The sequence below is a fragment of the Aythya ferina genome, assembly GCF_964211825.1.
Source record: "Aythya ferina genome assembly, chromosome: 22".
Taxonomy (NCBI): domain Eukaryota; kingdom Metazoa; phylum Chordata; class Aves; order Anseriformes; family Anatidae; genus Aythya; species Aythya ferina.
In genome coordinates, this window is record NC_140320.1 from 5,379,591 (window position 1) to 5,393,350 (window position 13,760).

At 45.4% G+C, this 13,760-nt stretch overlaps 1 protein-coding gene across 4 annotated transcripts in view; it reads right to left on the reverse strand.

The window, feature by feature from the left end:
• Positions 1 to 5,433: 5,433 nt before the first annotated feature.
• The window catches only part of CLMP (CXADR like cell adhesion molecule), a 46,344-nt gene continuing 38,017 nt past the window's right edge, over positions 5,434 to 13,760 (reverse strand). For all 4 annotated transcript variants that reach the window (XM_084495803.1, XM_084495806.1, XM_084495804.1 and 1 more), the window contains exons 3-8: positions 12,993 to 13,150; positions 12,037 to 12,238; positions 11,026 to 11,193; positions 10,559 to 10,681; positions 8,765 to 8,906; positions 5,434 to 7,299 (exon numbers count right to left, since the gene is read on the reverse strand). In XM_084495803.1, coding sequence (XP_084351929.1) covers positions 7,005 to 7,299; positions 8,765 to 8,906; positions 10,559 to 10,681; positions 11,026 to 11,193; positions 12,037 to 12,238; positions 12,993 to 13,150 — 1,088 coding nt within the window. In that variant the 3' untranslated portion in view covers positions 5,434 to 7,004. The remainder of the gene's footprint in view (positions 7,300 to 8,764; positions 8,907 to 10,558; positions 10,682 to 11,025; positions 11,194 to 12,036; positions 12,239 to 12,992; positions 13,151 to 13,760) is intronic.

Here is a 13,760-nt window from a genome sequence, read left to right on the forward strand (position 1 = left end):
GCCAATCCGCTCGCGCGGCCCGCGGAGCTGTCCGCCAATGGAAGCCCGCCGGAACCCACACCCTCTGTGACGCCAGCAGGAAGGGGGCGTGGCCGCCGGCCGGCCGGTATTCTCGAACCTTCATGCGCTTTCCCCCCGCCGCCCACCGCCCCGCTCCGCTCGTCCCCCGCCCGCTACGGAAAGGGGCGGGGCTCCCCGCGCGCGGGAGCCAATCAGAGCCCTCCAGCGGCCGCGCGCGGGTGGCGGCACCGGCTGGAGGGGCGCGCGAGGGCGCGAACGGCAGCCAATGGCAGCGCGGCGCCGCAGGCTCGTTTGCATTTTTCCCGCGCCCAAGGCTAGCAGCGGCCAATGGGGTGGCGGCGCCGGGGGGGCTCATTTGCATAGCGCCGGGCCGGGGGTGACAAGATGGCGGCGCCCCGCGGACCCCGCCCGTCCCCGCGCGGCCCGGGCCGGCCGGGTTCAAGGCAATTAACGGCACGGCCCCGGCCTAATTAACGGGTCGGCCCCAGCTTAATTAGAGGCACGGCCCCGCGGGGCGAGCCCCGTCCTTGTTCCAGTCTGTTATTCTGAACACAGCCCCTTACTCTGACCTCTTACTCCAGCCCTAGCCCCTTACTCGAGCCCCAGTGCCTTACTACAGCCCCTTACTCAGACCTCTTACTCCAGCTCCAGCCCTAGTCCCTTAATCCAGGCCCTTACTCAGACCTCTTACTCCAGCCCCTTATTCCAGCCACAGTCTCTTACTCCAGCCCTTTACAAAGACTTCTTAGTCCAGCCCCTTACTCCGACCTCTTACTCCAACCTTTTACTCCAGCCACAGTCTCTTACTCCAGCCCCTTACTCCAGCCCCAGTCTCGCTCCGTCCCTTCCTGCAGCAGCTGCTCCTGCTGACCCTGCTGCCCTCTCCCAACCCCGTGTCCGTGCCAGCCCTGCCTGGCCTCTGTGAGGAGGTGAAACTAGCGGTGTCAGATCCCTTCCACACCCATGGAGCAGACTCTTAGTTTCTCCTGCCCGTAAGCACCTCTTAATGCAGCGAACCAAGCGAGGAGCTCACACAGCACATTGTCAGTGCTACCCACGGTGCATGCTCTTGGCGTTTCCAGCAGAAAAGAAACAGAGGCCGAGGACGGGGGAAAACTGGCTGTTCAGGTTCCCCTCCAGCAAGTTTTGGGATAAAGCAAGCAGACAGAGGCAAACGGGTAAAGCAAACAGTCACCTGGTCACGGTGCCAGAGGCTGACAGCTGGTCAGGGGTCATGATCCAGCCTCAGCCCCATCAGCAGTGCTGTGAATTGCATCATGTCCACATGGCATAAAACACCCAGGGGAAAAAAAGTGCATCCTGACCACGTGTTGTACTCTTAGGCAGTAGGAAAAGGTGCAAGGGAGGAAAAAATAAATAAATAAAATTCCACATTCTTGTTAACTGCTGACAGTCTGGCTCTCGGGGGTGGGGAGAGTAGCAAATCTCTTCCTTCAGCCTTATCCCAGTCAAATGACCGTGTGCCCTCTGTGGTACCTCACTGCCTGCACCCTGAGCCTGAAAGCTGTGAGCTTATCCTCCTTCCGCAGCCAGCTTGGGTTATGTCTACTGGAGAACATGACGCAGTCACCCTGTATTACCTGCTGCTTGTAGCTCGTTATCGGACCACTAATGGGCAGGTTCCTACTGTTACCTGCCACTGGGTAGGAGCTGGTATGTGGCAGGTGCTGACCCACAGCCCTCAGTAGTTTGTGGCTCTGATTTATGCTCTGCCATGCGCTGGAACCTGTCTTGGGACCTCTGGGTGAGCACAAAAGGCAGCACCACGGGTTGGAATTTGGATGCACATGGTCAGAGAGACGGGAGGTGCAGCAGGAAAAGGAGCGGGGTTGTGGCACTGACCTGGGAATAAGGGTACTCCCGTGTGCCTTTAAAGATAAAGGGCAATGAGCCACCAATTAGGGGCAATATGAATCCCATACACTGACCAGGGATGGCACGCAAGGCTACTCCACCCTGAGCAGAGTACAGGCTGCTGAGCTCTCTGCTCCCGGGCTGCCCCTGAGAGCCCCCCAGTTTGCACCAGTTTGTACCAGTACATTGTGCTCCAGGTCTCAGGGGAGCTGTGCTGCCAGCAAGGCATTGCCTGCGCTGTTTTTTGGCTTTGTTTTTTAAATCACGAGCAGGATTTCAGTAGGACCTAAGAATAGTGCTACCGGCCCTTTGAAATAAAGCAATGACACTCTGATGTGCAACTGTACTTTGCACAATGGCCTGATGGCAAGGGAAGGCAGCCTAAGGAAGCAGTGAGTCAGTGAGTCAGGGAGGAGAGCAGTCTGGCAAATGACTCATTACATTAGAAATTAAAGGCTGCTTAACACACTTGACTAAAGTAGCCCGCTTACTGCGAATCAGAAAAATTAAGGCCCAGCAGGCTGGACACTGCCAAGTGTTTTGTGTTGCGTTTCTTTGTTATGCTTTCTTAAACAATGAATGGCAACTTTATATATATATTTAAGCCAGTTTCGTACATTGCAGATCAACCACGTTTAACACAGAGGTAGATAGAGAGGAGAGATTGTCAAAGGCATGCTTCCTATTCACAGTAACGGCATCCGCACGCCCCAGCTGAAGTTTGGAAATGATGCATTTCTAATGCAGCCCTTCCCCTTCCCCCCATGTTCTTCCCCTTCAGCACGGCAGTACAAACTGAGCCAGGGTAAAAATAACCCAAGATTCCTGATACTGTAGAAAAGCATGCAATTGCACAACTCCTCTTGAAATGCGTATCGCCTAATCAGGATTTTGGATGTTGTCAACTCAGAAGTGAGCCAGTAACAGCCTTTCCCCATGAATCAGGGATAAAAGGGCACACCTATGAGACCACTGTTGTCACTGTTTTAAATGCCGTGTAATTTAATTATGTTGCAACTTTTACTCCCAGATTTCTGTAGAGAGGATTGCTGATGTGAGACCTCTGTGCAGAACACCCTGGGGGAAAGAAGGCTGAAAGCATTGCGAGAGGAAATCAACCACCGTCATATTTAGTTAGCCTAAATTCCACCTACATCTCCACGACTGGAGATTCCTGTTAGCTAGTTCAAAATGTTTATCTGCAGACAAGATCTAAGCTGTCTGAAAACAGCCCTTAGTTGTTCAAGGTTTCATTGTCATCTCCTGCACAGTTCAGGAGATGAACTGAAACGCACAGGGTGGCTCAGAAGCAAGCCCTGTGTATGTGGGAGTAGGAGAGCAGTGTTGCTGTGAGATTTTTATCTGTGCTGTGTCTGCACTGGCAGTATTTACCATATTAGCCTGAAGCGGCTACGTCCTCAGCCAGAACATCTCAGGTGAAATAGCTGCATGGAAGTCAAAACTCAATTTACTTCGATCCACCTGAGATTTCACATATTTCATACCATGTCACATAATTCAGACTGAACAAATCCCCAAGAAAAAACTGCAGCTTCCCTGCAATTTCTACACAAACGTGCATGTAGTCCTTCTTAGCTTAAAAATAGTATTTTTACCCCCATATCTTTTTTCTTAGATTCAACTTGACAGCATACAACATATCATAGCACAGAAGACAGAGAATTAGCACAAGTTTAGTTGAGCTGCAGCACTTCAGCTGCAGCGTATTTATTTATAAAACAACCAACCAAAAAAAATTATGAAATCATTGATTCAAAGGAATCAATAATAAATATTTGCTTTCCTCTGAGTTGTTCAGACACAGTACAAGTACACCAATTATAGCAGAGAGAAGAGATGTAAGCTCAGTTTAGCTGCTGAGACAAAAGAAAGCTACATAAAACTGTACGCATTTAATCACACTAGTAATAACTGGTATACGACAGTAAATGCTTTAAGTACACTATTTTACAAAATAGAGTTTGGCTTATGGTTCATTTGTTTCCCTTGTGCAACTCCTGATAGCATCATCTGGAGCCCAGAAAACGTCCCCTTGAAAACAAAATCCCTTAGAAATGATCTCTTTCTCATATTTCCCTTGAGTAATGAACTTTTTCGGGCTTTGTGCTAGCAACTGAAGCGTGGAATTGATTTGGTGCTCACCTGTGAGATCACCGGTGTGCGGGCTGAAAAGCACCACTTCATTGCAGACTTAATGATTTTAAATCACCACGCTTTCTGGCCAGGGCCATACATTTTAATGCCATGGCAGGCAGGAGAGGGCCACAGTGTTTTTCCTGACACGGTTTTGTACACAGGGCAGTCCACACGTGCATGGATAGCAGGCACAAGACCTCCTGCTTCCTGACCAGGGCCAGGAATCATCACACACCAGGCTTCAGCTATTGCTTCCAACTTTTCCCCAAGGCCCATAAATCTTTCACCCCATGGAGGCAGACGGCTAACAGGGAGTGATTTCCCTGCTCCAGGAAAACTGGATGCCAGGAGAGGGTTGCCATAGCGGCTCCGTCCAGCAGCCTGCTCCCCAAGGCCTCCAGGAAAGCATCTGCTTGGTGCAGGCCAGACAAATCGTAGCTGGCAGCAAGCAGCCCCCAGGCTGTAGGCAGAGCACCCTTCTCTTTGCTAATTGCAAGCCTGGCCTGTGACTCAAAGCTAGCTGACAGTATTTGGTGCTTAAACTGTAACCAGCGGAGCCGCTGGAAGTGTTACCCTCATTTTGTGGTAATCAGCTGCTGGTTGCTCAGGCGTGCGTGCTTTGCTGAGAAATTCACCCCTGGGTTTCTCTGCATGGAACAGGTGTCCCCAGATAACCTGCTGAGGTAAATCAAGCACAATAGGCAACCATAAAACCACGAACTACTTCAGAAGCACTTCTCATGTCTTTCCTCAGGACTTTCCTAAGCTCTGGAGAGCCTCGTAAGCATCTTGCAGTGCCTAGGCCTCCAGGGCCCACAAAAAAAAAAAAAAAAAAAAAAAAAAAAAAAAAAAAAGCAACATCAGGAGAGTCACAGACACAGCTGCTGCTTCCAAACAGCCACAGCCAAACCCACCAGAACAAAGCTGACCCAGGAAGGCACCTCTGGAGTAACCAGGGAAACCGCCTGGGTAAAATTGCAAGGTATCCGATACCGGGAGCCTTCATAAAAGTAAAAGCTTAACAAACAGCTAATCCGCTTGTTTAAATCTGTGACTCAAGACCTTCCCTGCCCAACAAGTGAGTATTTTGTCATACTGAGGGTGGTTAGGTGGCTGTGGTACAGAGAACAAGCAGAATCTCAGCATGTGGGATGAAAATGGGTGGTTGTTATTAGGAAGAAAAGTCCTCAGGTAGTATAGGGCAAATTTGAAACCTGTTTCTCACACAGATGTAGCCCAAACAAGGCCTCATTTTAATCAGATTTTCTAAGATCTCAAGCCTGTAAACTAGAATGCTGAGTCTCAGAAAGAGAGATTAATTACAATCCCTAGAGTGAAAGAATCAGAAATCTGTGGGTCTTTTGAGCTGATCCATCTGTAGATGCATTCCACAAATTGGAGAAAACCTTCCCTCCCTCAGATTAAGGATTATTATTATTTATTTTTTTTAATGGAAGATCATCAATTTAGGAATACAGGAATTTAGAACATAAAAACTCAGTGTCTTCTGTGTAGCAGTGGTCAGAACCAAGTCCTTCAGAGGAAAGTATTAACGATTAAAAATTATGGGAATACCTGCCTCCAGAGGAAGGCCTGCCCCTATCTCTCATCATTTCTAATTGGCCTTTCACTTGAAGCATAAGACTATACCCCTTAAAAACGTCTATTCTGGCTAACAGTCACAGGAAGGGTTTTGTTTGTTTTTATTTTGATTCTTGAAATTTTTGTTTATTTATTTATTAAGAGTCCTGCTAATGTTTAAGCCTCAAATATAGAATGTGGCCCACAGGTTGATATCTAAGTGTGACACTGCACGGAGATATTTTCTTCCTTTTTTCACTGCACCTGTTTACCTGTCCCCAGTGTGTTTCCCTCATTACATGCTCCGTCACTGCATCTTCAGTCTTACCTGGATGCCCAAAGGTCAGTCCAAAAATACTCCTTGTTCAACCTTGGGAAGAGCTCTCCAAGGCTTCTATTGTGTGGGTCACCCCAAAACTGGTGAATTCAAAACCTGGTAATCCTTCAAAAGCTTCCTCCTGGCTTTTTGGTAGATCGGCAGCCCTCAGTTTTTGAGGTATGCCTCCATTTTGGATTAAGCGCACAATTCTCATCTCACTAAGGCTCATTTGACACAGATACAACTCCAGTGGAGTTACTGCAGCTTTACAGTGCTGTCCATAAAAGCAGAGTCCAGCTCCTTGCTGTATCTCTCAGGATGCATCAATAATGTTATTCTGGCAATTAAAGCACCTCTGTTTCCTTGACATATAGGCTCCTTTCTCTTTAGTAGAGGCTAGTTCACACATGCCTTAATTCTGCATCTCTTGACCTTTTTGAATTCTCCTTTCCTTTCTGCTTTTCTTACAGCTTCCAAAAGTATTTCACTAGAAGAATGAACGCAGAAAATGTGAAGTGTTTGTTCCCTTTGAGGTTTGACCACCAGGCTAGCCTCAGCAGAGTCTACCTCAAAATCTTCAGGTGAGACAATGCATCTTTTAGTAAGTTCTCCAAAAGCAGTACAAGAGACTTTCCTCTCCCCCTTAAATCTCACTGGAATATTGTGTCTTTTTGTCTTCTATTGATCCCTTTTAAAAAATCCTGAAGTTTGGCTTCATTTCATTTGTACAGCTCTTAGCTGACATTTTTCAACGGTCGTTTTAAAATGCTCAGCGTTCCATTTCCAACAAGGTAATTAAAATAAAAAGCTCCCCTTTCCCCTCAAATTTATCCTCCTTAAAAAAAAAAAAAAAAAAATCTGTATCAGAACCCCAAGTGCTGGAAGATACAAGAAAGAGTTGAGTGGGAGGGCTTCTTGTTGTGTCAATAATCACAAGTGATTAAAATTAAGCTGACCAGGGAGATAACTAGCTAATCTAACAATTCCTATGTGGCTGGTGGTGTGTGAAGTGCTTCTGGATGGCAGGAGTCTCCAGGTGGCTGGTGAGCAGTCACACCGTCTGGAACGCCCGGCTTTGGGCAGGCACCATGACCTGCGTGGCTCCCATTTTCACCAGGTTAGCGTAGTCGACTTTCCTTGGCTCGGTTTCCTTCCCTTCCGTCTCCCTCTGGCTGTACTGGGGAGGAGTCAGATGGGGAGTAGCTTCTGTTGACAAAGTCCGTTGGCTGCGAGAGGCACTGTTGGCTGTCGACCTGGTTGAGGAGGAACCCGAGCGTGAGCTCCTGGAACCAGAGGATGAGGAACTGGGCTTGACAAGGTGGGCTTTGGGTGCCTCTGCGTCTTCTCTGCAATCAAACACAGCAGGGTTCAAATGCCATGAGAACAGAAACACTCATTTTTGCCAGACTGAATTGCTGCTGCAATGAGCAGTTGCGCACTGAAGTTGCAAGTCACCAATGCACAGTTGTCAAGCAGTTTGAGCAAGGTACAGGGTTTTCTGAGTTCTGTGCAACACAACTTGGTGGATTGAATTCATTACTGCTCTGCAGAGCTATCAGCCAAACAGATTTATAATACATGTGCACACGACTGGTTCTTTCTGTGTGGCTTTGAGGTCTGTGGACCAAATGCCAAGTGTCAGTGCAAAAGAGTTCAGACAGTACTGCCTGCTCTGCAGTCTTTACTCATAATGACAATTTACCTCAACAGGACAAGCTGAGACCAGTTCATCAGTTTAACATATGTGGGTAGTGAAAGAAGTGCAAGAACTGGGCCCAGAGCGAGAAAAATCATGCATGAAAAGGTGATAGAGTAGGCTCAGACTTAAAAATAAAAAGGTATGTGAGATTTGAAAGCAAAATAGAACAAGGAAAAGGGAAGGGAATAAATCAGCAAAGAATACCTTCTTGCTGTCCAAATAGGCAACCTGACTGTCAGCCAGTGTAATCAGCTACTGGATGGATTATAGAGATGCCTGCTTAACAGCACATAGATGTCATATGAGGGCAGGCAGTCCTTGGCAAACAGAAATAAGGATGGAACAAGGCGAGGGGGTTCTTCAAGGGCAGGAGGAGCTAAAACTCCTTCCTGGAAATATCTTTTTCCAGCACTTTCCTTCTCGAGGTTAAGCTCAATTGGCTACAGTCCAACCTCCGCTTAGAGGAGTGAGCAGCAGACCTCACACACATGTAACAGATGAATTTAAAGAACATGCATCAGCATTCTTGGTACGCCCATCCAGGGGTGAGGCTTCTCAACTCTGCACCCAGAAGCTCAGGGGATTTTTCTCCCTGAGCTAAATCCAGAAGCACAGTTGTTCAAAAGACTCAAGGAGGACTGTGAGAACCTGCCTGCCTCGTAGTGTTCCCAACAGGAAAAAGCAATTTAAAAGAAAAATCAAACCTCTCAGAACCATAAGGGCTGAGTTTAATCCTGGAGAGAACTATGTAACTGCTTGAAAATGCTGAAATTGTAAGCAACAGAATAATTAATACTAAATTGCATTTAATGTAATTTTATTTTGTTTTATGCTAATCTGTCCTGGGAAAAATACCTTTTTTTTTTTTTTTTTCCTCTATTTTGTTTTCTGGAAAGTCTTCACAAGTATTATTCTCACACTAACAAAAAAAATGTCAGTGATATTTCAGGGAGGCTTTACAAGTTTTTTAGAACAACCTTTCACGACAGTTACTTAAAACATCTCAGTTACTTAACTGAGCGAAAAAGAGATATTACTGTGGATCATGCTGGGTGTATGTGAAACTGAAAGAAGGGAGGGTAGGAGGTGAGGGATTAAATGAAAGGCGTTACCTGATTTCATTTGGGGCCTCCTCTTCCTCATATCTCTTCTTTTCTTTCCTCCTTATTGTCAGCCTCACCACCAGGAAAAGGAGGGCAAGTCCCACCACCACGCCACAAACTGCTCCAGCAATCATACCAATATTTTGAGCTTCTGTTGTCCAGAAAATAAATGTGTTAGCTGGTAAACTCCCAGCAGGAGTCGTACGGTCAGATTCTAGCCCACACTAGGAATTATACCATTGTGTATAAATCAGAACAGCATGTAATAAATCAGACTACTTCTTTTGGTGTCACCATGCAGAAATTGAACCAATTTATCTTAAAGCGCTTATTTCGGAACCTGAGCCAAGACTGAGAAAAGCATTCACCTCCAGAAGGGTGAGATCACAAGAGCTATGCCTGCAGCTGTGGGTCAGAATTGAAACGGGGAGGAGAAATCCTCACATAAGAGCCCAGAACCACACAAAGCACAGAGGCAGACAGGACAACCCACATCCAAAAAATAAGTACCAAGCAGTTTTGCAGAGGCAGAAGAGCATTTGAACTACAAATACTTCCCCATGAGGTACAAATATTTCCCCATAAGGATTTTTTCCCCCTTCAACTCACCCTGAAATGATTACAATCTACTTGCAGAATGAATTATTCAATTGGAAAAAAAGTGACCTGAGGATGACAAAGAGGAAGGGAGAAAGGAAGACCGTACTGTGCAAATGCAAGGCATTTTTCATCCATAATAATAAAGTTAATGAGAGAACACTTCCTAACGTCTATGAGCCCTTGGCTGAACCTGTATGAAACTTCATTTCAGTGTTAGGTTGGGTTTGGCTGAAAGTTATTTCCTTCAGGCTTGTCCCTGTGGAGGGTTTAGCGAATCAAAATGAGGTTTCAAACCAATCCAATTGGTATAAGAGCTGCCAGCATGCTTCTACATCAGAGGGGAAGTAAAATGCCTGAGGGGAACAGGTTTTCTCTGCTACATGACCATATTCCAATTATTTCAGGCCTGGTTGGGCAGACAAATTCCAAAGCTAAAGATCTCCACAGAAGAGACCTCTCTATTAGCAGCCTTTTATCACAAGTCCAGCTCTTGCTGATCGCCCCTGAGTGCTGCACATAAAAACCTGCTAACCTGTATTGTTTTATTGTTTGTACTTGCTGTCAGTGTTGATGCCACACTCCACCCTTTTTACTGCATGCATATGCAAAGACACAGGTACCTAGACACATACACACCCTTGATATGGTTCATCAGGTAGAACATTTATTTTAATCTCTGATATTTTGGCCAGAATTTATTAAGTCTGGATTAAAATCAAACTGTGTCAAAAAGTTGCTTTTTAATTTACATTTTACTTCAAGTCAGAGTCAGCCTTTCCAGGCTGTCTTTAGTTTGCTGTCTCAAGTCCAACAAACATTTAATTTGGAATTTGAATGAGGGACTACTCACGGAGATTTTATATCTGACAGTAATCTCACACAGTCATTACACCCAGAAATTACTAAAAGCTGGAGATTCAGCAAACCCACTCACCTTTTTTTCCTCCCCCCAATATTCTATTAGTCATTCTCAAAACTCAGATTTTTTAACAGACCAAAACAGCTGAGCCCAAATAGCATATTTACCACTCTAGGTTATAAGGACTGCTGAGCAAAACAGAAATGTAGTAAGTAAGAACTGTTGCATGTGATTCAAGTACAAAAGGGCAAAGGTGTGGCAGAGTTCATCAGCTGAAATAGGACAGCTGAGAAGCTGCACTGCTCATGTGGTAGGGAGAATATTAGTTATGTGCCAATACTCACGCTGCACTGTCACCTGTACAACACAGCTTTCTTGTCCAGCCTCGTTGGTGGCAATACATTGGTATAACCCTGTACTCATCTGGGTAAGATTCTTCAGTAAGACTTGCCCGGGATTAGAAATGTCTGAAACAGGAAAAACAACACCAGGATTAACCATAAAAGACTAAGCGACTATACGGGTGGATGGAACACAGCAGAACTCATTGAACCTCCAGATCAAATCAGCTCAAGAGCAAATGACACCTCAAGAAAGCTCCTTGTCAACCTTTTGCAAAACACTACAACTCAGACTTCCTTGTGCAGGGTGGAGCATGCCACAGCATCCAGCTGCAGCAGTGAGGAGCACTGATACACCATTGTTGTCACTGCTGGCAAGGGATCCCCAGTTGAAAGGCATGACTGTGCATGTGGGTGGTTATCTGGCTTTGAGCACACAGAGAGCTCCAAGAGGAAATGACCTGACTTACTGACTCTGGATGTGGGCGGGAGATGTTCAGCTCTCTCGTCCTCTTCATTTATGCGCTGCCATCGGTAGGAGATAGGGGCAGTGCCAGAGGATGAGCGGCACTGCAGGGACAGGTCTTTTCCTTCTGACAGCTCCCCTTCTAGCCAGCATTTGGGCTTGGAAGGCTTCTCTGTAAGAAACAAAACACAGGTCATGCACACACAGCAGACTGTTTTCTCAGTGGAACCCCCCCCACACTTTTTTTTTTTTTTTTTTTTTTGGCAAGAGGACACATTTAAGCAGCTTTCAAAAGCTGCCTTCTCTGGAAAGCATTGGGGAATTACACCACTGATATTTGTTCGTGGACTTCAACTGCAACCTTGTGCAACTTCATAGTCTAAAAAGTAGAGCTGGCTGGCTCAGACATAGAAATTATGGGGAAATCTGCCTCATGGATACTTGCACCGGTGGAGCTGTAACACTACATTTCTCTCCTAGGTACTATTTAGAGAACTTCCTTCCCTCCCCTTGCTTCGCCATTTCTTCCTTTTCCCCACAGCATCTGGCAGGCCACAGCAGGGCTTCCATGGAATGATAGCATAAATGCCAAACGCCAACTGGTAAACCGGAATCAAGGGAGAGAAGTGCTAACCACAGCAGTTTATTCATCACCTTATGACCTGGATCAGTCTGGGGTCCTTGGACATGAACCCCGAGTCCTCAGCAGGAGACTAGACAGAGCGATCACCACTAGGAAGTCATTCTAGTTTGTGCGATGAGATCATAGAGATAATTCGGAAAGAACAGTTCATGTGATTTTGCAAGTGTGTACACTTACCTCAAAACAGCTCTCTGGGCTCTTCCTGTGTGCTGTCCTTTGCCAAAAAAATGCAAAGGTTGATATGGAGCTAGACAGTGAAACCTGATCATGAGAAGTCTGTGTGTATTTATACTTCACTGAAATAAATCTCTCTTCAGGAAATGAGCCTAGTGATTTTTTTTCCCCTTTGGAAAAACAATAAGATGATCTTACCTACAACCTTCAGGGTGATGCGAACCCATTCATACTGCCCAGCTTTTTTGACCTTACATATGTAATTCCCTGCATCACTGGACTGCAGGGATATGATCTGTAAGGATGCATCTCCAGCACGGAAGTTGGAAGTGAATGAAACACGGCCTTTCTGCTCCTCGTTGAGGTCATCATAAACGCGGCCTCCAGAGTAAGTGATCACCTGTGGGGCAGAGACAGTCTCTGATCAGCCACTTGGAATTTTACTTTCATATGGAACAACAAAACAAAGCGTTTCCAGAAACTGCAGACTAAGGTTCTGCATGGCTAAGGGACTTACATAAGGTCACACGGGAAACCTATGGCAAGACAGAAAATTAAACCTGGATTTCAAGTCTGAGACTGAGACAAACTGTATTTACACTGAAGGTTCATATTTGAGCATTTATACTAGCATCAAAATAGACACAAGCTTATGCCACAATATGTAAATGTATTCTCTAATCTTAGCTAGATTCAGCTAGCTAATTTAAGTTAACACAAACTTGATTTTTTAAATACTAAACTACTATTTTTTTTTCCCCTGAAACTAAGGTTTTAATACCTGTACCTATAAAATCGAAAGCCAATTCCGAAAACCTGAAGGGTAATTTTGAGGCTTATCCAGAAATGACTGATTAAATAACAGTGTTGATTTAAAGAAAGCCCAGATAGAAAATCAATACCCACTCCAATATATGATCAATGAATACAATGAATATCAAATAATTTTTATACATTTTAAATCTCTTTAAATAGCTTTTTCCCTCTCTCTCTCTCTTTTTTTTTTTTTTTTTTTTTTTTTTTAAAGTGCTGCTTACTTCCTCAGTATAAATTGCAAAGAAAATCACAAGTCTCTTTAAATTAATATCTGCTGCTGATGTCAACATGGAAACAAGGCAGTTTTCCCACCAGGTGCTGATCATGGATGCACCTACCGCTTTTTGCACCGTTTCAGAAATGTGCAGCAGCCACTCAATATCCAGGCTCCCTTGCTCCAGGAGGCCCAGGCGGTGGTGACAGGGCAAAGTCACGTTTTCTTCAGCCACTCTCTTAAATTCAGTCTGAGCCTCAGCCAGCCAAACAGAACAGGAAGCTGAAAGAGAGATGCTGGTGGTCAGAGGCCAAAAATAAAGGTTCTTCATCATTTGTTTCATAGCATCAAAGCAAGCCCAACAGCTTGGCTTCCTGGATACATTGCAGCTGATTAAAGGGGACATCTATCCATACATAGGGAGTTAGTTTCACACCGATATTTAAGCACGAAGAACAGATGGCATTGCACTCCAGAGCTGCAAACACTCAAGTCACAGAAACTTTTGCTAATATATCCACCTACATCCTCAGTGCACTCAAAATTTCAGATTGCCTCCTTGGTTTTGCCCTCTCCTTGTATTCCCTTGTTTTGTAAGTGACGTTTTAGCCCAAAAGACCTTCAGAGTCCATAGATTTATTCCTACATCAGCCTGATGATGCTTAGAGTTTCTTTCCTAAAACCGAATGATGTTTCTGCATGCAATTCAGCACTGGAAACAAGAAAACAGCCTGGCAACCTTACAAAAGCATGGTGCGAGTAGAATAGCGAAGTCTCTTTGAACAGCAACATCAAACAACCCAAACAACCACCAGAAGTCATCAAAAACGGTTTGTCAGGAAAAAAGAAGTTGCCAAGACGAACCACTAGATGGAAGCTGCGTCCTTTCAAC